The 26,163-nt window shown below is 54.5% G+C and overlaps 1 protein-coding gene across 2 annotated transcripts in view; it reads right to left on the minus strand.

The window, feature by feature from the left end:
- Nucleotides 1-237: 237 nt before the first annotated feature.
- Nucleotides 238-26,163, minus strand: part of ttc19 (tetratricopeptide repeat domain 19) — a 31,013-nt gene continuing 5,087 nt past the window's right edge. The window contains exons 3-10 of one of the 2 annotated variants that reach the window (XM_079243709.1): nucleotides 22,279-22,389; nucleotides 22,012-22,050; nucleotides 20,735-20,791; nucleotides 19,075-19,136; nucleotides 18,912-19,006; nucleotides 18,577-18,740; nucleotides 898-1,015; nucleotides 238-824 (exon numbers count right to left, since the gene is read on the minus strand). In XM_079243709.1, the coding sequence (XP_079099835.1) occupies nucleotides 676-824; nucleotides 898-1,015; nucleotides 18,577-18,740; nucleotides 18,912-19,006; nucleotides 19,075-19,136; nucleotides 20,735-20,791; nucleotides 22,012-22,050; nucleotides 22,279-22,389 (795 nt within the window). In that variant the 3' untranslated portion in view covers nucleotides 238-675. Of the gene's footprint in view, nucleotides 825-897; nucleotides 1,061-18,576; nucleotides 18,741-18,911; nucleotides 19,007-19,074; nucleotides 19,137-20,734; nucleotides 20,792-22,011; nucleotides 22,051-22,278; nucleotides 22,390-26,163 lie in introns of both variants that reach the window. The other variant, XM_079243708.1, reaches the window with a different exon arrangement.

Genomic DNA, 26,163 nt, shown 5'->3' on the forward strand with positions numbered 1-26,163 from the left:
TCCTGGTCCTGGAACAGGATCCTGGTTCTGGAAAAGGATCCTGGTCCTGGAACAGGATCCTGGTCCTGGAAAAGGATCCTGGTTCTGGAAAAGGATCCTGGTCCTGGAAAAGGATCCTGGTTCTGGAAAAGGATCCTGGTCCTGGAACAGGATCCTGGTCCTGGAAAAGGATCCTGGTCCTGGAAAAGAATCTAGGTTTCCTGTCTGTAAATTAACAGCCGATAAACAACAATCCTGTTTTTCTTTTATTAACAGAACCGAACCGGAGGCCATTACTGTTAACATAGAGTCCTGTTACCATAGAAACCCCAAACGGTGCTTTAGCTCCGCCCCCAGGTCTGCTTCCTGTTTCCTGTTCGTCCTTCGTCTTCTCAACAACTTAATCACTGTGGGAAACAGCAGCCTCACTTCCACAGAGGGTACGCCATGAACTGGATCTGGATCTGGATCTGGGTAAGGGTCTGGATTTGTTGATCGGGTTCCAGGACTAGATGTGGACCGGGTCTGTGTCTGGATGTGGATCTGGGTGTGGGTCTGGTTCTGACTGAGGAGTTTCAGGTGTGTAAGGAACACACGGACCAGTTTTTCGTGAAGATCTGCGTGGTTCTGGGGGACATGCAAACAGTCAGAGAAAGGAAGCAGAGTTCTACAGAACTGGTCTGATCCGGATCACAGTCACTGAGCAGCGTCCTTCTTCTCCTGGCTCTTTTTCTTCTTAACCTCCTTCAGTCCCTCCTGGATCTGGTCCACTGCTGCCTGGTCTCCAGCCCGCTGAGCCAGACTCAGAGCCTCCTGGTAGAACCGGACTGAGTCCTCCAGCCGGCCTGAGGGGACAGAACCAAAGCACATCAGACCTGCAGGGGACAGCTGAAACTCTCAGAGTCCACCTCTGCTCACCTGTGTGCAGCAGGATCCCTGCCATGTTCCCCAGGAGGACGTGCTGGTCCAGGTGTCCCACAGACCGGCTCAGGTTTACCGCCTGCTGGATCAGAACAAGGGCGTCGTCATGGCGACCCTGAAGGTCCAAGATAGTGGCCAAGTCACTCATCAAGACGAGAGTCTAATGGGGGAGGACAAGACCTGATTTACAGATGGACATGTCTGACATGTATCAGGTGATCGGAGGCTTTCCTTGGAAATGAGCAGAAATATATAAAAATTTAAGGTTGAACGAAAAAACTAAATTAGGTCCCAGCATCTTCAGCCGGCTCTGGGAGCTACTGGCCGCCGTTCGGGAACACGTACAAACATTCCCAAAAGCTTCCCAGTGTGAAAGCAGAAACCTGGAGGCAGTTGGGAAGAACCTGGAACAGATACTCGCTGGGCAGTGACTGTCGGAGGTCCAGGAAGATCGTTCCGTCGCCACCCGGAGCCAGAGCTGCTCCACTGCCAACTGCTGATCCATCTGCAGTAGAAAGACCTCCTATTGAAGTCCAGGCTGCATAACACTGGCGACCAACACAAGGTCTCCCTCAGGGAGGTGATGGGGGTGATGGAGGTGATGGAGGTGATGGAAGTGATGGGGGTGATGGAGGTGATGGGGGTGATGGAGGTGATGGAGGTGATGGAAGTGATGGGGGTGATGGAGGTGATGGGGGTGATGGAGGTGATGGAGGTGATGGAAGTGATGGGGGTGATGGAGGTGATGGGGGTGATGGAGGTGATGGAAGTGATGGAGGTGATGGAGGTGATGGAAGTGATGGGGGTGATGGAGGTGATGGAGGTGATGGGGTGATAGAGGTGATGGGGGTGATGGGGGTTGGGGTGATGGAGGTGATGGGGTGATGGGGGTGATGGAGGTGATGGGGTGATAGAGGTGATGGGGTGATGGGGGTGATGGGGGTGATGGGGGTGATGTGGGTGATGGAGGTGATGGAGGTGATGGGGTGATAGAGGTGATGGGGTGATGGGGGTGATGGAGGTGATGGGGTGATGGAGGTGATGGAGGTGATGGAAGTGATGGGGGTGATGGAGGTGATGGGGGTGATGGAGGTGATGGAGGTGATGGAAGTGATGGGGGTGATGGAGGTGATGGGGGTGATGGAGGTGATGGAAGTGATGGAGGTGATGGAGGTGATGGAAGTGATGGGGGTGATGGAGGTGATGGAGGTGATGGGGTGATAGAGGTGATGGGGGTGATGGGGGTTGGGGTGATGGAGGTGATGGGGTGATGGGGGTGATGGAGGTGATGGGGTGATAGAGGTGATGGGGTGATGGGGGTGATGGGGGTGATGGGGGTGATGTGGGTGATGGAGGTGATGGAGGTGATGGGGTGATAGAGGTGATGGGGTGATGGGGGTGATGGAGGTGATGGGGGTGATGGAGGTGATGGGGTGATAGAGGTGATGGGGGTGATGGAGGTGATGGGAGGTGATGGGAGGTGATGGGGGTGATGGAGGTGATGGGGTGACAGAGGTGATAGAGGTGATAGAGGTGATGGAGGTGATGGAGGTGATGGAGGTGATAGAGGTGATGGGGGTGATGGAGGTGATGGGGGTGATGGGGGTGATGGGGGTGATGGAGGTGATGGAGGTGATGGGGTGATAGAGGTGATGGGGGTGATGGGGGTGATGGAGGTGATGGAGGTGATTGGAGGTGATGGGGGTGATGGAGGTGATGGGAGGTGATTGAGGTGATGGAGGTGATGGGGGTGATGGGGTGATGGAGGTGATGGAGGTGATGGGGGTGATGGAGGTGATGGGGTGATGTGGGTGATGGGGGTGATGGGGGTAATTGGGGTGATGGAGTTGATGGAGGTGATGGGGGTGATGGGGGTGATGGAGGTGATGTGGTGATGGGGGTGATAGAGGTAATTGGGGTGATGGAGTTGACAGAGGTGATGGGGTGATGTGGGTGATGGGGGTGATGGGGTGATGGGGGTGATGGAGGTGATGGGGGTGATGGAGGTGATGGAGGTGATGGAGGTAATTGGGGTGATGGGGGTGATGGAGGTGATGGAGGTAATTGGGGTGATGGAGGTGATGGGGTGATGGGGGTGATGGAGGGGATGGAGGTGATGGAGGTAATTGGGGTGATGGAGGTGATGGGGTGATGGGGTGATGTGGGTGATGGGGGTGATGGAGGTAATTGGGGTGATGGAGTTGATGTGGGTGATGTGGGTGATGGAGGTGATGGGGTGATGGGGGTGATGGGGTGATGGAGGTGATGGAGGTAATTGGGGTGATGGGGGTGATGGAGGTGATGGGAGGTGATGGGGGTGATAGAGGTGATGGGGGTGATGGAGGTGATGGGGGTGATGGGGGTGATGGAGGTGATGGAGGTGATGGGGTGATAGAGGTGATGGGGTGATAGAGGTGATGGGGGTGATGGGGGTGATGGAGGTGATGGAGGTGATGGGGGTGATGGAGGTGATGGGAGGTGATGGGAGGTGATTGAGGTGATGGAGGTGATGGAGGTGATGGGGTGATGGAGGTGATGGAGGTGATGGGAGGTGATGGAGGTAATTGGGGTGATGGGGGTGATGGGGGTGATAGAGGTAATTGGGGTGATGGAGATGACGGAGGTGATGGGGTGATGTGGGTGATGGGGGTGATGGGGGTGATGGAGGTGATGGAGGTAATTGGGGTGATGGGGGTGATGGAGGTAATTGGGGTGATGGAGGTGATGGGGGTGATGGAGGGGATGGAGGTGATGGAGGTAATTGGGGTGATGGAGGTGATGGGGTGATGGGGGTGATGTGGGTGATGGGGGTGATGGAGGTAATTGGGGTGATGGAGTTGATGGAGGTGATGGGGGTGATGGGGGTGATGTGGGTGATGGGGGTAATTGGGGTGATGGAGTTGATGGAGGTGATGGGGGTGATGGGGGTGATGGGGGTGATGTGGTGATGGGGGTGATAGAGGTAATTGGGGTGATGGAGTTGACGGAGGTGATGGGGTGATGTGGGTGATGGGGGTGATGGGGGTGATGGAGGTGATGGAGGTAATTGGGGTGATGGGGGTGATGGAGGTAATTGGGGTGATGGAGGTGATGGGGGTGATGGAGGGGATGGAGGTGATGGAGGTAATTGGGGTGATGGAGGTGATGGGGTGATGGGGGTGATGTGGGTGATGGGGGTGATGGAGGTAATTGGGGTGATGGAGTTGATGTGGGTGATGTGGGTGATGGAGGTGATGGGGTGATGGGGGTGATGGGGTGATGGAGGTGATGGAGGTAATTGGGGTGATGGGGGTGATGGAGGTGATGGGAGGTGATGGGGGTGATAGAGGTGATGGGGGTGATGGAGGTAATTGGGGTGATGGGGGTGATGGAGGTGATGGGAGGTGATGGGGGTGATAGAGGTGATGGGGGTGATGGAGGTAATTGGGGTGATGGGGGTGATAGAGGTGATGGGGGTGATGGAGGTGATGGAGGTGATGGGGTGATGGAGGTGATGGGAGGTGATGGGGGTGGTGGGGGTGATGGAGGTGATGGAGGTGATGGGGTGATGGAGGTGATGGGAGGTGATGGGAGGTGATGGGGGTGGTGGAGGTGATTGGAGGTGATGGGAGGTGATGGAGGTGATGGAGGTAATTGGTGTGATGGAGTTGATGGGGGTGATGGAGGTGATGGGGTGATGGAGTTGATGGAGGTGATGGGGTGATGTGGGTGATGGGGGTGATGGAGGTAATTGGTGTGATGGAGTTGATGGAGGTGATGGGGGTGATGTGGGTGATGGGGGTGATGGAGGTAATTGGGGTGATGGAGTTGATGGAGGTGATGGGAGGTGATGGAGGTAATTGGGGTGATGGGGGTGATGGGGGTGATAGAGGTAATTGGGGTGATGGAGATGACGGAGGTGATGGGGTGATGTGGGTGATGGGGGTGATGTGGGTGATGGGGGTAATTGGGGTGATGGAGTTGATGGAGGTGATGGGGGTGATGGGGGTGATGGGGGTGATGTGGTGATGGGGGTGATAGAGGTAATTGGGGTGATGGAGTTGACGGAGGTGATGGGGTGATGTGGGTGATGGGGGTGATGGGGTGATGGGGGTGATGGAGGTGATGGAGGTAATTGGGGTGATGGAGGTGATGGGGGTGATGGAGGGGATGGAGGTGATGGAGGTAATTGGGGTGATGGAGGTGATGGGGTGATGGGGGTGATGTGGGTGATGGGGGTGATGGAGGTAATTGGGGTGATGGAGTTGATGTGGGTGATGTGGGTGATGGAGGTGATGGGGTGATGGGGGTGATGGGGTGATGGAGGTGATGGAGGTAATTGGGGTGATGGGGGTGATGGAGGTGATGGGAGGTGATGGGGGTGATAGAGGTGATGGGGGTGATGGAGGTAATTGGGGTGATGGGGGTGATGGAGGTGATGGGAGGTGATGGGGGTGATAGAGGTGATGGGGGTGATGGAGGTAATTGGGGTGATGGGGGTGATGGAGGTGATGGGAGGTGATGGGGGTGATAGAGGTGATGGGGGTGATGGAGGTGATGGAGGTGATGGGGTGATGGAGGTGATGGGAGGTGATGGGGGTGGTGGGGGTGATGGAGGTGATGGAGGTGATGGGGTGATGGAGGTGATGGGAGGTGATGGGAGGTGATGGGGGTGGTGGAGGTGATTGGAGGTGATGGGAGGTGATGGAGGTGATGGAGGTAATTGGTGTGATGGAGTTGATGGGGGTGATGGAGGTGATGGGGGTGATGGAGGTGATGGGGTGATGGAGTTGATGGAGGTGATGGGGTGATGTGGGTGATGGGGGTGATGGAGGTAATTGGTGTGATGGAGTTGATGGAGGTGATGGGGGTGATGTGGGTGATGGGGGTGATGGAGGTAATTGGGGTGATGGAGTTGATGGAGGTGATGGGGGTGATGGAGGTAATTGGGGTGATGGAGTTGACGGAGGTGATGGGGTGATGGGGTGATGGGGTGATGGGGGTGATGGGGTGATGGAGGTGATGGAGGTGATGGAGGTAATTGGGGTGATGGGGGTGATGGAGGTGATGGAGGTAATTGGGGTGATGGCAGTGATGGGGTGATGGGGGTGATGGAGGGGATGGAGGTAATTGGGGTGATGGAGGTGATGGGGTGATGGGGGTGATGTGGGTGATGGGGGTGATGGAGGTAATTGGGGTGATGGAGTTGATGTGGGTGATGTGGGTGATGGAGGTGATGGGGTGATGGGGTGATGGAGGTGATGGAGGTGATGGGGTGATGGAGGTAATTGGGGTGATGGGGTGATGGAGGTGATGGGAGGTGATGGGCTGATGGAGGTGATGGAGGTGATGGGAGGTGATGGGAGGTGATGGGGGTGGTGGAGGTGATGGGAGGTGATGGGGGTGGTGGAGGTGATGGGGTGATGGGGGTGATGGAGGTGATGGAGGTGATGGGGGTGATAGAGGTGATGTGGGTGATGGAGGTAATTGGGGTGATGGAGGTGATGTGGGTGATGTGGGTGATGGAGGTGATGGGGTGATGGAGGTGATGGAGGTGATGGGGGTGATGGGGTGATGGAGGTGATGGAGGTAATTGGGGTGATGGGGGTGATGGAGGTGATGGGGTGATGGGGGTGATGGAGTTGATGTGGGTGATGTGGGTGATGGAGTTGATGTGGGTGATGTGGGTGATGGAGGTGATGGGGGGTTGGGGTGATGGAGGTGATAGAGGTGATGGGGGTGATGGGGTGATGGAGGTGATGGAGGTAATTGGGGTGATGGGGGTGATGGAGGTGATGGGAGGTGATGGCGGTGATGGGGTGATGGGGTGATGGAGGTGATGGAGGTGATGGGGTGATGGAGGTGATGGGGGTGATGGAGGTGATGGAGGTGATGGGAGGTGATGGAGGTGATGGGGGTGATGGAGGTGATGGGGGTGATGGGGGTGATAGAGGTGACGGAGGTGATGGAAGTGATGGAGGTGATGGGGTGATAGAGGTGATGTGGGTGATGGAGGTAATTGGGGTGATGGAGGTGATGGAGGTAATTGGGGTGATGGAGGTGATGGAGGTGATGGGAGGTGATGGGGGTGATGGAGGTGATGGGAGGTGATGGGGGTGATGGAGGTGATGGGAGGTGATGGAGGTAATTGGGGTGATGGAGGTGATGGGGTGATGGGGGTGATGGAGGGGATGGAGATGATGGAGGTAATTGGGGTGATGGAGGTGATGGGGTGATGGGGGTGATGTGGGTGATGGGGGTGATGGAGGTAATTGGGGTGATGGAGTTGATGTGGGTGATGGAGGTGATGGGGTGATGGGGGTAATTGGGGTGATGGAGTTGATGGAGGTGATGGGGGTGATGGAGGTGATGGAGGTGATGGGGTGATAGAGGTGATGGGGGTGATGGAGGTGATGGAGGTGATGGAGGTGATGGGAGGTGATGGGGGTGATGGAGGTGATGGGAGGTGATTGAGGAGATGGAGGTGATGGAGGTGATGGAGGTGATGGGGTGATGGAGGTGATGGAGGTGATGGGAGGTGATGGGGGTGATGGAGGTGATGGGGTGATGTGGGTGATGGGGGTGATGGGGTAATTGGGGTGATGGAGTTGATGGAGGTGATGGGGGTGATGGGGGTGATGGAGGTGATGGGGGTGATGTGGTGATGGGGGTGATAGAGGTAATTGGGGTGATGGAGTTGACGGAGGTGATGGGGTGATGTGGGTGATGGGGGTGATGGGGTGATGGAGGTGATGGAGGTGATGGAGGTAATTGGGGTGATGGGGGTGATGGAGGTGATGGGGGTGATGGAGGTGATGGAGGTGATGGAGGTAATTGGGGTGATGGAGGTGATGGGGTGATGGGGGTGATGTGGGTGATGGGGGTGATGGAGGTAATTGGGGTGATGGAGTTGATGTGGGTGATGTGGGTGATGGAGGTGATGGGGTGATGGGGGTGATGGGGTGATGGAGGTGATGGAGGTAATTGGGGTGATGGGGGTGATGGAGGTGATGGGAGGTGATGGGGGTGATAGAGGTGATGGGGGTGATGGAGGTAATTGGGGTGATGGGGGTGATGGAGGTGATGGAGGTGATGGAGTGATGGAGGTGATGGGAGGTGATGGGAGGTGATGGGGGTGGTGGGGGTGATGGAGGTGATGGAGGTGATGGGGTGATGGGAGGTGATGGGAGGTGATGGGGGTGGTGGAGGTGATTGGAGGTGATGGGAGGTGATGGAGGTGATGGAGGTAATTGGTGTGATGGAGTTGATGGGGGTGATGGAGGTGATGGGGGTGATGGAGGTGATGGGGTGATGGAGTTGATGGAGGTGATGGGGTGATGTGGGTGATGGGGGTGATGGAGGTAATTGGTGTGATGGAGTTGATGGAGGTGATGGGGGTGATGTGGGTGATGGGGGTGATGGAGATAATTGGGGTGATGGAGTTGATGGAGGTGATGGGGGTGATGGGGGTGATGTGGGTGATGGGGGTGATGGAGGTAATTGGGGTGATGGAGTTGATGGAGGTGATGGGGTGATGGGGGTGATGGAGGTAATTGGGGTGATGGAGTTGACGGAGGTGATGGGGTGATGGGGTGATGGGGGTGATGGGGGTGATGGGGTGATGGAGGTGATGGAGGTGATGGAGGTGATGGGGGTGATGGGGGTAATTGGGGTGATGGAGTTGACGGAGGTGATGGGGTGATGGGGTGATGGGGGTGATGGAGGTGATGGAGGTAATTGGGGTGATGGGGGTGATGGAGGTGATGGAGGTAATTGGGGTGATGGCAGTGATGGGGTGATGGGGGTGATGGAGGGGATGGAGGTGATGGAGGTAATTGGGGTGATGGAGGTGATGGGGTGATGGGGGTGATGTGGGTGATGGGGGTGATGGAGGTAATTGGGGTGATGGAGTTGATGTGGGTGATGTGGGTGATGGAGGTGATGGGGTGATGGGGTGATGGAGGTGATGGAGGTGATGGGGTGATGGGGTGATGGAGGTGATGGAGGTAATTGGGGTGATGGGGTGATGGAGGTGATGGGAGGTGATGGGGTGATGGAGGTGATGGGAGGTGATGGGAGGTGATGGGGGTGGTGGAGGTGATGGGAGGTGATGGGAGGTGATGGGGGTGGTGGAGGTGATGGGGTGATGGGGGTGATGGAGGTGATGGAGGTGATGGGGTGATGGGGGTGATGGAGGTAATTGGGGTGATGGGGGTGATGGAGGTGATGGGGTGATGGGGGTGATGGAGGTAATTGGGGTGATGGAGTTGATGTGGGTGATGTGGGTGATGGAGGTGATGGGGGTTGGGGTGATGGAGGTGATAGAGGTGATGGGGTGATGGGGTGATGGAGGTGATGGAGGTAATTGGGGTGATGGGGGTGATGGAGGTGATGGGAGGTGATGGCGGTGATGGGGTGATGGAGGTGATGGAGGTGATGGGGGTGATGGAGGTGATGGAGGTGATGGAGGTGATGGGGGTGATAGAGGTGATGGAGGTAATTGGTGTGATGGAGTTGATAGGGTGATGGAGGTGATGGGGGTGATGGGGTGATGGGGGTGATGTGGGTGATGGAGGTGATGGAGGTGATGGGGGTGATGGGGTGATGGAGGTGATGGAGGTAATTGGGGTGATGGGGGTGATGGAGGTGATGGGAGGTGATGGGGTGATGGAGGTGATGGGAGGTGATGGAGGTGATGGGGTGATGGAGATGGAGGTGAAGGGGGTGATAGAGGTGATGGAGGTGATGGGAGGTGATGGGGGTGATGGGGGTGATGGAGGTGATGGAGGTGATGGGGTGATGTGGGTGATGTGGGTGATGGGGTGATGGGGGTGATGGGGGTGATGGGGGTGATGGGGTGATGTGGGTGATGGGGGTGATGGGGGTGATGTGGGTGATGGGGTGATGTGGGTGATGGGAGTGATGGGGTGATGTGGGTGATGGGGTGATGGGGTGATGGGGGTGATGTGGGTGATGGGGTGATGGGGGTGATGGGGTGATGTGGGTGATGGGAGGTGATGGGAGGTGATGGAGGTGATGGAGGTAATTGGTGTGATGGAGTTGATGGGGGTGATGGGGGTGATGGGGTGATGGAGTTGATGGAGGTGATGGGGTGATGTGGGTGATGGGGGTGATGGAGGTAATTGGTGTGATGGAGTTGATGGAGGTGATGGGGGTGATGTGGGTGATGGGGGTGATGGAGGTAATTGGGGTGATGGAGTTGATGTGGGTGATGTGGGTGATGGAGGTGATGGGGTGATGGGGTGATGGAGGTGATGGAGGTGATGGAGGTAATTGGGGTGATGGAGGTGATGGAGGTGATGGGAGGTGATGGGGGTGATGGAGGTGATGGGAGGTGATGGGGGTGATGGGGTGATGGAGGTGATGGAGGTGATAGGGTGATGGAGGTGATGGGGTGATGGGGGTGATGTGGGTGATGGAGGTGATGGAGGTGATGGGGGTGATGGGGGTGATGTGGGTGATGGGGTGATGGAGGTGATGGAGGTAATTGGGGTGATGGGGGTGATGGAGGTGATGGGAGGTGATGGGGTGATGTGGGTGATGGGGGTGATGGAGGTGATGGGGGTGATGGGGGTGATGGGGTGATGGGGGTAATGGGGTGATGTGGGTGATGTGGGTGATGGGGTGATGTGGGTGATGGGGGTGATGGGGGTGATGTGGGTGATGTGGGTGATGGGGTGATGTGGGTGATGTGGGTGATGGGGTGATGGGGGTGATGGGGGTGATGTGGGTGATGTGGGTGATGGGGGTGATGTGGGTGATGTGGGTGATGGGGTGATGTGGGTGATGGGGTGATGGGAGTGATGGGGGTGATGGGGTGATGTGGGTGATGTGGGTGATGTGGGTGATGGGGTGATGGGGGTGATGGAGGTGATGGAGGTGATGGAGGTAATTGGGGTGATGGAGGTGATGGGGGTGATGGAGGTGATGGAGGTAATTGGGGTGATGGAGGTGATGGGGGTGATGGAGGGGATGGAGGTGATGGAGGTAATTGGGGTGATGGAGGTGATGGGGTGATGGGGGTGATGTGGGTGATGGGGGTGATGGAGGTAATTGGGGTGATGGAGTTGATGTGGGTGATGTGGGTGATGGAGGTGATGGGGTGATGGGGGTGATGGGGTGATGGAGGTGATGGGGGTGATAGAGGTGACGGAGGTGATGGAAGTGATGGAGGTGATGGGGTGATAGAGGTGATGTGGGTGATGGAGGTAATTGGGGTGATGGAGGTGATGGGAGGTAATTGGGGTGATGGAGGTGATGGAGGTGATGGGAGGTGATGGGGGTGATGGAGGTGATGGGAGGTGATGGGGGTGATGGGGTGATGTGGGTGATGGGGTGATGTGGGTGATGGGGGTGCTGGGGGTGATGTGGGTGATGGGGTGATGTGGGTGATGTGGGTGATGTGGGTGATGGGGGTGATGGGGTGATGGGGGTGATGTGGGTGATGTGGGTGATGGGGTGATGGGGGTGATGTGGGTGATGGGGTGATGGGAGTGATGGGGGTGATGGGGTGATGTGGGTGATGGGGTGATGTGGGTGATGGGGTGATGGGGGTGATGGGGTGATGGGGGTGATGTGGGTGATGGGGTGATGGGAGTGATGGGGTGATGGGGTGATGGGAGTGATGGGGGTGATGGAGTGATGTGGGTGATGGGGTGATGTGGGTGATGGGGTGATGGGGGTGATGTGGGTGATGGGGTGATGGGAGTGATGGGGGTGATGTGGGTGATGTGGGTGATGGGGTGATGTGGGTGATGGGGTGATGGGGTGATGGGGTTGATGGGGTGATGGGGGTGATGGGGGTGATGTGGGTGATGGGGTGATGGGAGTGATGTGGGTGATGTGGGTGATGGGGGTGATGGGGTGATGGGAGTGATGTGGGTGATGTGGGTGATGTGGGTGATGTGGGTGATGGGGTGATGGGGGTGATGGGGTGATGGAGTTGATGGAGGTGATGGGGTGATGGGGGTGATGGAGGTGATGGGGGTGATGTGGTGATGGGGGTGATAGAGGTAATTGGGGTGATGGAGTTGACAGAGGTGATGGGGTGATGTGGGTGATGGGGTGATGGGGGTGATGGAGGTGATGGGGGTGATGGAGGTGATGGAGGTGATGGAGGTAATTGGGGTGATGGAGGTGATGGGGGTGATGGGGGTGATGGAGGTGATGGAGGTAATTGGGGTGATGGAGGTGATGGGGGTGATGGAGGGGATGGAGGTGATGGAGGTAATTGGGGTGATGGAGGTGATGGGGGTGATGTGGGTGATGGGGGTGATGGAGGTAATTGGGGTGATGGAGTTGATATGGGTGATGTGGGTGATGGAGGTGATGGGGTGATGGGGGTGATGGGGTGATGGAGGTGATGGAGGTAATTGGGGTGATGGGGGTGATGGAGGTGATGGGAGGTGATGGGGTGATAGAGGTGATGGGGGTGATGGAGGTAATTGGGGTGATGGGGGTGATGGAGGTGATGGGAGGTGATGGGGGTGATAGAGGTGATGGGGGTGATGGAGGTGATGGAGGTGATGGGGTGATGGAGGTGATGGGAGGTGATGGGAGGTGATGGGGTGGTGGGGGTGATGGAGGTGATGGAGTGATGGAGGTGATGGGAGGTGATGGAGGTGATGGAGGTAATTGGTGTGATGGAGTTGATGGGGGTGATGGGGTGATGGAGTTGATGGAGGTGATGGGGTGATGTGGGTGATGGGGGTGATGGAGGTAATTGGTGTGATGGAGTTGATGGAGGTGATGGGGGTGATGTGGGTGATGGGGGTGATGGAGGTAATTGGGGTGATGTGGGTGATGGGGGTGATGGAGGTAATTGGGGTGATGGAGTTGATGTGGGTGATGTGGGTGATGGAGGTGATGGGGTGATGGGGTGATGGAGGTGATGGAGGTGATGGGGTGATGGAGGTGATGGAGGTAATTGGGGTGATGGGGTGATGGAGGTGATGGGAGGTGATGGGGTGATGGAGGTGATGGGAGGTGATGGGAGGTGATGGGGGTGGTGGAGGTGATGGGAGGTGATGGGGGTGGGGGAGGTGATGGGGTGATGGGGGTGATGGAGGTGATGGAGGTGATGGGGGTGATAGAGGTGATGTGGGTGATGGAGGTAATTGGGGTGATGGAAGTGATGTGGGTGATGTGGGTGATGGAGGTGATGGAGGTGATGGGGTGATGGGGTGATGGAGGTGATGGAGGTAATTGGGGTGATGGGGTGATGGAGGTGATGGAGGTAATTGGGGTGATGGGGGTGATGGAGGTGATGGGGTGATGGGGGTGATGGAGGTGATGGGGGGTTGGGGTGATGGAGGTGATAGAGGTGATGGGGGTGATGGGGTGATGGAGGTGATGGAGGTAATTGGGGTGATGGAGGTGATGGAGGTGATGGGAGGTGATGGCGGTGATGGGGTGATGGAGGTGATGGAGGTGATGGGGGTGATGGAGGTGATGGGAGGTGATGGAGGTGATGGGAGGTGATGGAGGTGATGGGGGTGATAGAGGTGACGGAGGTGATGGAAGTGATGGAGGTGATGGGGTGATAGAGGTGATGTGGGTGATGGAGGTAATTGGGGTGATGGAGGTGATGGAGGTAATTGGGGTGATGGAGGTGATGGAGGTGATGGGAGGTGATGGGGGTGATGGGGTGATGGGGTGATGTGGGTGATGGAGGTGATGGAGGTGATGGGGGTGATGGGGTGATGGAGGTGATGGAGGTAATTGGGGTGATGGGGGTGATGGAGGTGATGGGAGGTGATGGGGTGATGGAGGTGATGGGAGGTGATGGAGGTGATGGGGTGATGGAGATGGAGGTGATGGGGGTGATAGAGGTGATGGAGGTGATGGGAGGTGATGGGGGTGATGGGGGTGATGGAGGTGATGGAGGTGATGGGGTGATGTGGGTGATGGGGTGATGGGGGTGATGGGGTGATGTGGGTGATGGGGGTGATGGGGGTGATGTGGGTGATGTGGGTGATGGGGTGATGTGGGTGATGTGGGTGATGGGGTGATGTGGGTGATGGGGTGATGGGGGTGATGGGGGTGATGTGGGTGATGGGGTGATGTGGGTGATGGGGTGATGGGGGTGATGGGGGTAATGGGGTGATGTGGGTGATGGGGTGATGTGGGTGATGGGGGTGATGGGGGTGATGGGGGTGATGTGGGTGATGTGGGTGATGGGGGTGATGTGGGTGATGTGGGTGATGGGGTGATGTGGGTGATGTGGGTGATGGGGTGATGGGGGTGATGGGGGTGATGGGGTGATGGAGTTGATGGAGGTGATGGGGTGATGTGGGTGATGGGGTGATGGGGGTGATGTGGGTGATGTGGGTGATGGGGGTGATGTGGGTGATGTGGGTGATGGGGTGATGTGGGTGATGGGGTGATGGGAGTGATGGGGGTGATGGGGTGATGTGGGTGATGTGGGTGATGTGGGTGATGGGGTGATGGGGGTGATGGGGTGATGGAGTTGATGGAGGTGATGGGGTGATGGGGGTGATGGAGGTGATGGGGGTGATGTGGTGATGGGGGTGATAGAGGTAATTGGGGTGATGGAGTTGACAGAGGTGATGGGGTGATGTGGGTGATGGGGTGATGGGGGTGATGGAGGTGATGGGGGTGATGGAGGTGATGGAGGTAATTGGGGTGATGGAGGTGATGGGGGTGATGGAGGGGATGGAGGTGATGGAGGTAATTGGGGTGATGGAGGTGATGGGGTGATGGGGGTGATGTGGGTGATGGGGGTGATGGAGGTAATTGGGGTGATGGAGGTGATGGGGTGATGGGGTGATGGGGTGATGGAGGTGATGGAGGTAATTGGGGTGATGGAGGTGATGGGGGTGATGGGGGTGATGGAGGTGATGGAGGTAATTGGGGTGATGGAGGTGATGGGGGTGATGGAGGGGATGGAGGTGATGGAGGTAATTGGGGTGATGGAGGTGATGGGGTGATGGGGGTGATGTGGGTGATGGGGGTGATGGAGGTAATTGGGGTGATGGAGGTGATGGGGTGATGGGGTGATGGGGTGATGGAGGTGATGGAGGTAATTGGGGTGATGGGGGTGATGGAGGTGATGGGAGGTGATGGGGTGATAGAGGTGATGGGGGTGATGGAGGTAATTGGGGTGATGGAGGTGATGGGAGGTGATGGGGGTGATAGAGGTGATGGGGGTGATGGAGGTAATTGGGGTGATGGGGGTGATGGGAGGTGATGGGAGGTGATGGAGGTGATGGAGGTAATTGGTGTGATGGAGTTGATGGGGGTGATGGGGTGATGGGGGTGATGGAGTGATGGAGGTGATGGGGTGATGTGGGTGATGGAGTGATGGAGGTGATTGGTGTGATGGAGTTGATGGAGGTGATGGGGGTGATGTGGGTGATGGGGGTGATGGAGGTAATTGGGGTGATGGAGTTGATGGAGGTGATGGGGGTGATGGGGGTGATGGAGGTAATTGGGGTGATGGAGTTGACGGAGGTGATGGGGTGATGGGGTGATGGGGGTGATGGGGGTGATGGGGTGATGGAGGTGATGGAGGTGATGGAGGTAATTGGGGTGATGGGGGTGATGGAGGTGATGGAGGTAATTGGGGTGATGGCAGTGATGGGGTGATGGGGGTGATGGAGGGGATGGAGGTGATGGAGGTAATTGGGGTGATGGAGGTGATGGGGTGATGGGGGTGATGTGGGTGATGGGGGTGATGGAGGTAATTGGGGTGATGGAGTTGATGTGGGTGATGGAGGTGATGGGGTGATGGGGTGATGGAGGTGATGGAGGTGATGGGGTGATGGAGGTGATGGAGGTAATTGGGGTGATGGGGTGATGGAGGTGATGGGAGGTGATGGGGTGATGGAGGTGATGGGAGGTGATGGGAGGTGATGGGGGTGGTGGAGGTGATGGGAGGTGATGGGGGTGGGGGAGGTGATGGGGTGATGGGGGTGATGGAGGTGATGGAGGTGATGGGGGTGATAGAGGTGATGTGGGTGATGGAGGTAATTGGGGTGATGGAGGTGATGTGGGTGATGTGGGTGATGGAGGTGATGGGGTGATGGAGGTGATGGAGGTGATGGGGTGATGGGGTGATGGAGGTGATGGAGGTAATTGGGGTGATGGGGTGATGGAGGTGATGGAGGTAATTGGGGTGATGGGGGTGATGGAGGTGATGGGGTGATGGGGGTGATGGAGGTAATTGGGGTGATGGGGTGATGTGGGTGATGGAGGTGATGGGGGGTTGGGGTGATGGAGGTGATAGAGGTGATGGGGGTGATGGGGTGATGGAGGTGATGGGAGGTGATGGCGGTGATGGGGTGATGGAGGTGATGGAGGTGATGGGGGTGATGGAGGTGATGGGAGGTGATGGAGGTGATGGGGGTGATGGAGGTGATGGGGGTGATGGGGGTGATAGAGGTGACGGAGGTGATGGAAGTGATGGAGGTGATGGGGAGATAGAGGTGATGTGGGTGATGGAGGTAATTGGGGTGATGGAGGTGATGGAGGTGATGGGAGGTGATGGGGGTGATGGAGGTGATGGGGGTGATGGGGTGATGGAGGTGATGGAGGTGATAGGGTGATGGAGGTGATGGGGTGATGGGGGTGATGTGGGTGATGGAGGTGATGGAGGTGATGGGGGTGATGGGGGTGATGTGGGTGATGGGGTGATGGAGGTGATGGAGGTGATGGAGGTAATTGGGGTGATGGGGGTGATGGAGGTGATGGGAGGTGATGGGGTGATGGAGGTGATGGGAGGTGATGGAGGTGATGGGAGTGATGGGGGTGATGGGGTGATGGGGGTGATGGGGTGATGGGGGTGATGGGGGTGATGGGGTGATGTGGGTGATGTGGGTGATGTGGGTGATGGGGTGATGGGGGTGATGGGGTGATGTGGGTGATGGGGGTGATGGGGGTGATGTGGGTGATGGGGTGATGGGAGTGATGGGAGTGATGTGGGTGATGTGGGTGATGTGGGTGATGTGGGTGATGGGGTGATGGGGGTGATGGGAGTGATGTGGGTGATGTGGGTGATGGGAGTGATGTGGGTGATGTGGGTGATGTGGGTGATGTGGGTGATGTGGGTGATGGGGTGATGGGGGTGATGTGGGTGATGTGGGTGATGTGGGTGATGGGGGTGATGTGGGTGATGTGGGTGATGTGGGTGAGGGTGATGTGGGTGATGTGGGTGATGTGGGTGATGGGGTGATGGGGGTGATGGGAGTGATGTGGGTACTCAACATTCATGCCTTTGGTAATAAATCAGAGAATAACAATGGATCAGTTGAGCCTCCATGTTTTTTATCAGTGTTATTGAAGTGAACGCCCACAGGGACATGTTATTATTCCGCCGTAGTTTGCCGTGTTACTCCTCCTGCGCCGTTCAGGTCACTTCAACCGTTCACATCTCAAACCCTGCAGATCCTCCGGAGATGTGTGCTACGACTTTTGTCGTTTCAGATCTTTGTAGTTTTTGAGATATTTAACATTTTGTAAAAATAAATTCAGCCTTGTGATTGGATGAAAGTCCTTCAAACCAAATCTGGATTGGACATTGAAAAAGTTCAGCTCGGCGATTGGTTGGTTTTTGCATAATGAGCTGAAAACAGCTTCATCGGGGGCCCGGAGCTCTGCACCGGTTTACAGTGTCTGGTTCGTCTCGGTCCCGGTCTCCATTGTCTTTCTTGCCTAATGTTTGAAACGCTACTCCTCCGACACCGTTTGTCTCACTTCAACCATTCAAGTTTCAAACTCTTCAGCCCATTCAGGAGATATGTTCTACAACTTTTGGTCTTTGTGACATTTAAACTTTTCAAGTTATTCAAGTTTTAGTCAATGTATTGAAATCCATTCCTGTGATTGGACGAAACGGAATTCAGCTCAGCGATTGGTCCATTTTCTGCACCAGTACACAGGTACACATACTGGTTGAAATGCAGCATTTAACATATTAAACAAGCTGCTGCTTGTGTGATGACATGCGGTTCTGCAGGCTGCTCAGAACTGTTGGTCTCAGCTGTGCACTTCAAGGAGGAAAGGGATTTATTTGCAAATGTCTCAGTTAAATATGAAGGATCTGTTCCAACAATGCTTCCTGCAACATTTCAACACTTTGATAAATCTTAAACACATTAAAAAAAAGTTTTTCACATTGAACAATAAAGTCTGTCACATCTTTCCTGGAGTTTAGTTGAACCTCACATGTTTTTGTTCCCGCTAATTCCCCCCTGCTGGACGTGTGAAAAATTACAACCCTTTTTTCCAAGGTGCATCTAAGAGTGCTGGTGGTGTAATGGGTCGAATCAGTGCGCTTCAATCCTGGAGTTCGTGGGTTTGATCCCAATGTGGGGCAATAAATAAAAATGTTAGTTTTGCTTTTTTTTTCTTCCCCAATTTCTTATACTTATGCAATTTAATTTCAATCATTCAGCATAGTTCAATAAATGGGCATTCACAGTTGCTATTATTTCAATAAAAGCTGTTTCTAGTTTTTATTAGTTTGCATGGATTCCTCGTAATAAGAAAAATAAATCTTACTTTTAATTTTGGATATCACTTGTTGAAATTATTACTAAATTTCAGTTAATTCCCATAAACTCCTAGAATTCCTGTGAAAAGTTTCTAATTTGGAAAAAATCCAAAATTCCCACCGCAATTTCCCATTAAAATGTCCTCCTAATTAGGTGTGTCTACCTGTGGGTGTGTCTCCCCCTGCTCCTGCCGACAGATGTCCAGGGCGTCCCGGTAGTCCTGTTCAGCCTTGTCCAGGCGCAGCATGGACGCTCGATATCGAGCACGTGAGTCCAAGCAAAGACCAAGTAGGAGACGTGTCTCTCTTCTCAGAATCTCCTCATCCTCTGACAGCAGAAACAACAAATCAGTCTCACCTGTCTCACCTGTCTCATCTGTCTCTGTCTCACCTGTCTCTGTCTCACCTGTCTATGTCTCACATGTCTCACATGTCTCTGTCTCACCTGTCTATGTCTCACATGTCTCACATGTCTCTGTCTCACATGTCTCAGTCTCACCTGTCTTCTCCTCTTCTTTTAGCTCCTTGAACGTCTCCAGTTTGGCCTCCAGAGACTCTGTACAAAAACTGAAGCCGTGCTCTGCGAGTTCCATCCTAAAACAAAGACAAGTCAACGACCTCTGAACTTTCAGTCAGTTGTTCATTTGGAAGTTCCCCCTTACCTGTTCTGCTCAGCATAGATGGTGGCCAGTTTCAGGGAGATCTCAATTATGGCGTTGTCAGACTGGAAACACATAGGAAGTCAGAAAAGTTAGATTTAAGCAGGACAAACGGTGTTGCATCACCATGGTGTTACAGTGTTGCAGCATCATGATGTTACAGTGTTGAAGCATCATGATGTTACAGTGTTGAAGCATCATGGTGTTACGGTGTTGCAGCATCATGATGTTACAGTGTTGAAGCATCATGATGTTACAGTGTTGAAGCATCATGGTGTTACGGTGTTGCAGCATCATGATGTTACAGTGTTGAAGCATCATGGTGTTACGGTGTTGGAGCATCATGGTGTTACGGTGTTACATCACCATGGTGTTACAGTGTTGCATCACCATGGTGTTACAGTGTTGCATCACCATGGTGTTACAGTGTTGCATCACCATGGTGTTACAGTGTTGCATCACCATGGTGTTACAGTGTTGCAGCATCATGGTGTTACGGTGTTGCAGCATCATGGTGTTACGATGTTGCAGCATCATGGTGTTACGGTGTTGCATCACCATGGTGTTACAATATTGCAGCATCATGGTGTTACGGTGTTGCAGCATCATGGTGTTACGGTGTTGCATCACCATGGTGTTACAGTGTTGCAGCATCATGGTATTACAGTGTTGCAGCATCATGGTGTTACGGTGTTGCATCACCATGGTGTTACAGTGTTGCAGCATCATGGTATTACAGTGTTGCAGCATCATGGTGTCACAGTGTTGAAGAATCATGGTGTTACGGTGTTGCAGCGTCGTGGTGTTACGGTGTTGCATCACCATGGTGTTACAGTGTTGCAGCATCATGGTGTTACGGTGTTGCAGCGTCGTGGTGTTACGGTGTTGCAGCGTCGTGGTGTTACGGTGTTGCATCACCATGGTGTTACAGTGTTGCAGCATCATGGTGTTACGGTGTTGCAGCGTCGTGGTGTTACGGTGTTGCAGCGTCGTGGTGTTACGGTGTTGCAGCGTCGTGGTGTTACGGTGTTGCAGCGTCGTGGTGTTACGGTGTTGCAGCGTCGTGGTGTTACGGTGTTGCAGCGTCGTGGTGTTACGGTGTTGCAGCGTCGTGGTGTTACGGTGTTGCAGCGTCGTGGTGTTACGGTGTTGCATCACCATGGTGTTACGGTGTTGCATCACCATGGTGTTACGGTGTTGCAGCGTCGTGGTGTTACGGTGTTGCAGCGTCGTGGTGTTACGGTGTTGCAGCGTCGTGGTGTTACGGTGTTGCAGCGTCGTGGTGTTACGGTGTTGCAGCGTCGTGGTGTTACGGTGTTGCAGCGTCGTGGTGTTACGGTGTTGCAGCGTCGTGGTGTTACGGTGTTGCAGCGTCGTGGTGTTACGGTGTTGCAGCGTCGTGGTGTTACGGTGTTGCAGCGTCGTGGTGTTACGGTGTTGCAGCGTCGTGGTGTTACGGTGTTGCAGCGTCGTGGTGTTACGGTGTTGCAGCGTCGTGGTGTTACGGTGTTGCAGCGTCGTGGTGTTACGGTGTTGCAGCATCGTGGTGTTACGGTGTTGCAGCGTCATGGTGTTACGGCGTTGCAGCGTCGTGGTGTTACGGTGTTGCAGTGTTACGGTGTTGCCGTGTTTCAGTGTCTGCTGGGTTTCAGCTGGAACTAACCTGTGAAGTTCCTCCAGACAACATGTAGCTCATGGTGGTTTTGAAGAGTTTCTCAGCCTGAGGTAGAGAAGCAGAAAAGAGGATGACCAGACAGCAGTCTCAGAAAAGACCACAAGAAAAGTAGGAAGACATTTTGGACACTGTGAAGTTCAGGTTTACCAGTTGGTGACAGACGCTAAATTTGCTGATAATTTCCATTAGATGACGTCTCCTTTTCATCTTCTACTGGTTCTTTATGCGTCTACTTGTTCTGTTTCCTTCTACTGGTTCTACTTGCTTCTACTGGGAGGAGCTGCCATCAGATGAGGTTCTGTTTGCTTCTACTGGGAGGAGCTACCATCTGATGAGTTTCTGTTTGCTTCTACTGGGAGGAGCTACCATCTGATGTTTGCTTCTACTGGGAGGAGCTACCGTCTGATGAGTTTCTGTTTGCTTCTACTGGGAGGAGCTACCGTCTGATGTTTGCTTCTACTGGGAGGAGCTACCGTCTGATGTTTGCTTCTACTGGGAGGAGCTACCGTCTGATGAGGTTCTGTTTGCTTCTACTGGGAGGAGCTACCGTCTGATGAGGTTCTGTTTGCTTCTACTGGGAGGAGCTGCTGTCTGATGAGGTTCTGTTTGCTTCGACTGGGAGGAGCTACCATCTGATGTTTGCTTCTACTGGGAGGAGCTACCATCTGATGTTTGCTTCTACTGGGAGGAGCTACCATCTGATGTTTGCTTCTACTGGGAGGAGCTACCGTCTGATGAGTTTCTGTTTGCTTCTACTGGGAGGAGCTACCGTCTGATGAGTTTCTGTTTGCTTCTACTGGGAGGAGCTACCGTCTGATGTTTGCTTCTACTGGGAGGAGCTACCGTCTGATGAGTTTCTGTTTGCTTCTACTGGGAGGAGCTACCGTCTGATGAGTTTCTGTTTGCTTCTACTGGGAGGAGCTACCGTCTGATGTTTGCTTCTACTGGGAGGAGCTACCGTCTGATGTTTGCTTCTACTGGGAGGAGCTACCATCTGATGTTTGCTTCTACTGGGAGGAGCTACCGTCTGATGAGTTTCTGTTTGCTTCTACTGGGAGGAGCTACCGTCTGATGAGTTTCTGTTTGCTTCTACTGGGAGGAGCTACCGTCTGATGAGTTTCTGTTTGCTTCTACTGGGAGGAGCTACCGTCTGATGTTTGCTTCTACTGGGAGGAGCTACCGTCTGATGAGGTTCTGTTTGTTGACATCTAACCAAGGAACCTGATAACCATTTCATTCCTGAGATGTCATTGGGCGATACTCACACTGTCCAGCTGGCCCTGAACATAAGCCAGGTTCGCCATCTGCAGAGGATGAGAGACTGGTTTCACCTTGATGGGCAATCAGATGAAGATCTGGGAAAAGTGAACTACAACTGGAGAACATGGAGGTCATGTGACCATGGTCATGTGACCATGGCCCCGCTACTTCCCCACATAACTGCAACCTGGGACGGAGGAGTGGACAGAGCAGATCTGCCTCGGTCACTCGTTTCCAGCTCCTCACACCTGCAGAGCTCCAGGTGGACTCACCTGGCTGTAGGTGTAGATGATGGCCTGGTTGTTGTGGGTCTGGTGGGCCAGGACTACGGCCTGGTGAAGGAAAGAGGAGGCTGCCTGCAGCTGACCACGATGCACGCTGAGCTGAAACACACACACACAGAAATACAAACACACACAGGGATACACACACACACACACACACACACACCTGTGTGAACATGCCACAGTGTGAGTCTTTCAACTAACAATCAAGTAAAAGCATGCATGTCTGGTTCTGGTCCAAGTGTGGTTCTGGTAAAGGTCTGGTTCTGGTCCAAGTGTGGTTCTGGTCCATGTCTGGTTCTGGTCCAAGTGTGGTTCCGGTTAAGGTCTGGTTCTGGTCCAAGTGTGGTTCTGGTAAAGGTCTGGTTGTGATCCAAGTGTGGTTCTGGTAAAGGTCTGGTTCTGGTCCAAGTGTGGTTCCGGTCAAGGTCTGGTTCTGGTCCAAGTGTGGTTCTGGTAAAGGTCTGGTTCTGGTCCAAGTGTGGTTCCGGTCAAGGTCTGGTTCTGGTCCAAGTGTGGTTCTGGTCCATGTCTGGTTCTGGTCAAGGTCTGGTTCTGGTCCAAGTGTGGTTCTGGTCCAAGTGTGGTTCCGGTCAAGGTCTGGTTCTGGTCCAAGTGTGGGTCTGGTCAAAGTGTGGTACTGGTCCAAGTGTGGTTCTGGTCCAAGTGTGGTTCTGGTCCAAGTGTGGTTCCGGTAAAGGTCTGGTTCTGGTCCACGTGTGGTTCTGGTAAAGGTCTGGTTCTGGTCCAAGTGTGGTTCCGGTCAAGGTCTAGTTCTGGTCCAAGTGTGGTTCTGGTCCAAGTGTGGTTCTGGTCCAAGTGCGGTTCTGGTTCATGTCTGGTTCTGGTTCAAGTGTGGTTCTGGTCCAAGTGCGGTTCTGGTTCATGTCTGGTTCTGGTCCAAGTGTGGTTCCGGTCAAGGTCTGGTTCTGGTCCACGTGTGGTTCTGGTAAAGGTCTGGTTCTGGTCCACGTGTGGTTCTGGTAAAGGTCTGGTTCTGGTCCACGTGTGGTTCTGGTAAAGGTCTGGTTCTGGTCCAAGTGTGGTTCCGGTCAAGGTCTGGTTGTGGTCCAAGTGTGGTTCCGGTAAAGGTCTGGTTCTGGTCCAAGTGTGGTTCTGGTAAAGGTCTGGTTCTGGTCCAAGTGTGGTTCCGGTCAAGGTCTGGTTCTGGTCCAAGTGTGGTTCTGGTCCATGTCTGGTTCTGGTCAAGGTCTGGTTCTGGTCCAAGTGTGGTTCTGGTCCAAGTGTGGTTCCGGTCAAGGTCTGGTTCTGGTCCAAGTGTGGGTCTGGTCAAAGTGTGGTACTGGTCCAAGTGTGGTTCTGGTCCACGTGTGGTTCCGGTAAAGGTGTGGTTCTGGTCCAAGTGTGGTTCCGGTAAAGGTCTGGTTCTGGTCCACGTGTGGTTCTGGTAAAGGTCTGGTTCTGGTCCAAGTGTGGTTCCGGTCAAGGTCTAGTTCTGGTCCAAGTGCGGTTCTGGTCCAAGTGTGGTTCTGGTCCAAGTGCGGTTCTGGTTCATGTCTGGTTCTGGTTCAAGTGTGGTTCTGGTCCACGTGTGGTTCCGGTCAAGGTCTGGTTCTGGTCCACGTGTGGTTCTGGTAAAGGTCTGGTTCTGGTCCACGTGTGGTTCTGGTAAAGGTCTGGTTCTGGTCCATGTCTGGTTCTGGTCAAGGTCTGGTTCTGGTCCAAGTGTGGTTCCGGTCAAGGTCTGGTTCTGGTCCACGTGTGGTTCTGGTAAAGGTCTGGTTCTGGTCCACGTGTGGTTCTGGTAAAGGTCTGGTTCTGGTCCATGTCTGGTTCTGGTCAAGGTCTGGTTCTGGTCCAAGTGTGGGTCTGGTCAAAGTGTGGTACTGGTCCAAGTGTGGTTCTGGTCCAAGTGTGGTTCCGGTAAAGGTCTGGTTCTGGTCCAAGTGTGGTTCCGGTAAAGGTCTGGTTCTGGTCCAAGTGTGGTTCCGGTAAAGGTCTGGTTCTGGTCCAAGTGTGGTTCCGGTAAAGGTCTGGTTCTGGTCCACGTGTGGTTCTGGTAAAGGTCTGGTTCTGGTCCAAGTGTGGTTCCGGTCAAGGTCTAGTTCTGGTCCAAGTGCGGTTCTGGTCCAAGTGTGGTTCTGGTCCAAGTGCGGTTCTGGTTCATGTCTGGTTCTGGTTCAAGTGGGGTTCTGGTCCACGTGTGGTTCCGGTCAAGGTCTGGTTCTGGTCCACGTGTGGTTCTGGTAAAGGTCTGGTTCTGGTCCACGTGTGGTTCTGGTAAAGGTCTGGTTCTGGTCCACGTGTGGTTCTGGTAAAGCTGGTTCTGGTCCAAGTGTGGTTCCGGTCAAGGTCTGGTTCTGGTCCAAGTGTGGTTCCGGTAAAGGTCTGGTTCTGGTCCACGTGTGGTTCTGGTAAAGGTCTGGTTCTGGTCCAAGTGTGGTTCTGGTAAAGGTCTGGTTCTGATCCAAGTGTGGTTCCGGTCAAGGTCTGGTTCTGGTCCACGTGTGGTTCTGGTAAAGGTCTGGTTCTGGTCCAAGTGCGGTTCTGGTTCATGTCTGGTTCTGGTTCAAGTGTGGTTCCGGTCAAGGTCTGGTTCTGGTCCACGTGTGGTTCTGGTAAAGGTCTGGTTCTGGTCCACGTGTGGTTCTGGTAAAGGTCTGGTTCTGGTCCATGTCTGGTTCTGGTCAAGGTCTGGTTCTGGTCCAAGTGTGGGTCTGGTCAAAGTGTGGTACTGGTCCAAGTGTGGTTCTGGTCCAAGTGTGGTTCCGGTAAAGGTCTGGTTCTGGTCCACGTGTGGTTCTGGTAAAGGTCTGGTTCTGGTCCAAGTGTGGTTCCGGTCAAGGTCTAGTTCTGGTCCAAGTGTGGTTCTGGTCCAAGTGTAGATCTGGTCCATGTCTAGATCTGGTCCAAGTGTGGTTCTGGTCCAAGTGTGGTTCTGGTCCAAGTGTGGTACTGGTCCAAGTGTGGTTCTGGTCCAAGTGTGGTTCTGGTCCAAGTGTAGATCTGGTCCATGTCTGGTTTTGGTCCAAGTGTGGTTCTGGTCCAAGTGTGTTACTGGTCCAAGTGTGGTTCTGGTCCAAGTGCGGTTCTGGTTCATGTCTGGTTCTGGTTCAAGTGTGGTTCTGGTCCAAGTGTGGTTCCGGTCAAGGTCTGGTTCTGGTCAAGGTCTGGTTCTGGTCCACGTGTGGTTCCGGTAAAGGTCTGGTTCTGGTCCAAGTGTGGTTCTGGTAAAAGTCTGGTTCTGGTCCAAGTGTGGTTCTGGTCAAGGTCTGGTTCTGGTCCAAGTGTGGTTCCGGTCAAGGTCTGGTTCTGGTCCAAGTGTGGTTCTGGTCCAAGTGTGGTTCCGGTAAAGGTCTGGTTCTGGTCCACGTGTGGTTCTGGTCCAAGTATGGTTCCGGTCAAGGTCTAGTTCTGGTCCAAGTGTGGTTCTGGTCCAAGTGCGGTTCTGGTCCAAGTGCGGTTCTGGTCCATGTATGGTACTGGTCCAAGTGTGGTTCTGGTCCATGTCTGGTTCTGGTCAAGGTCTGGTTCTGGTCCAAGTGTGGTTCTGGTCCAAGTGTGGTTCCGGTCAAGGTCTGGTTCTGGTCCACGTGTGGTTCTGGTAAAGGTCTGGTTCTGGTCCACGTGTGGTTCTGGTAAAGGTCTGGTTCTGGTCCATGTCTGGTTCTGGTCAAGGTCTGGTTCTGGTCCAAGTGTGGGTCTGGTCAAAGTGTGGTACTGGTCCAAGTGTGGTTCTGGTCCAAGTGTGGTTCCGGTAAAGGTCTGGTTCTGGTCCACGTGTGGTTCTGGTAAAGGTCTGGTTCTGGTCCAAGTGTGGTTCCGGTCAAGGTCTAGTTCTGGTCCAAGTGTGGTTCTGGTCCAAGTGTGGTTCTGGTCCAAGTGTAGATCTGGTCCATGTCTGGTTTTGGT

This window comes from Telmatherina bonti (assembly GCF_933228915.1).
Source record: "Telmatherina bonti genome assembly, chromosome: 7".
NCBI lineage: Eukaryota > Metazoa > Chordata > Actinopteri > Atheriniformes > Telmatherinidae > Telmatherina > Telmatherina bonti.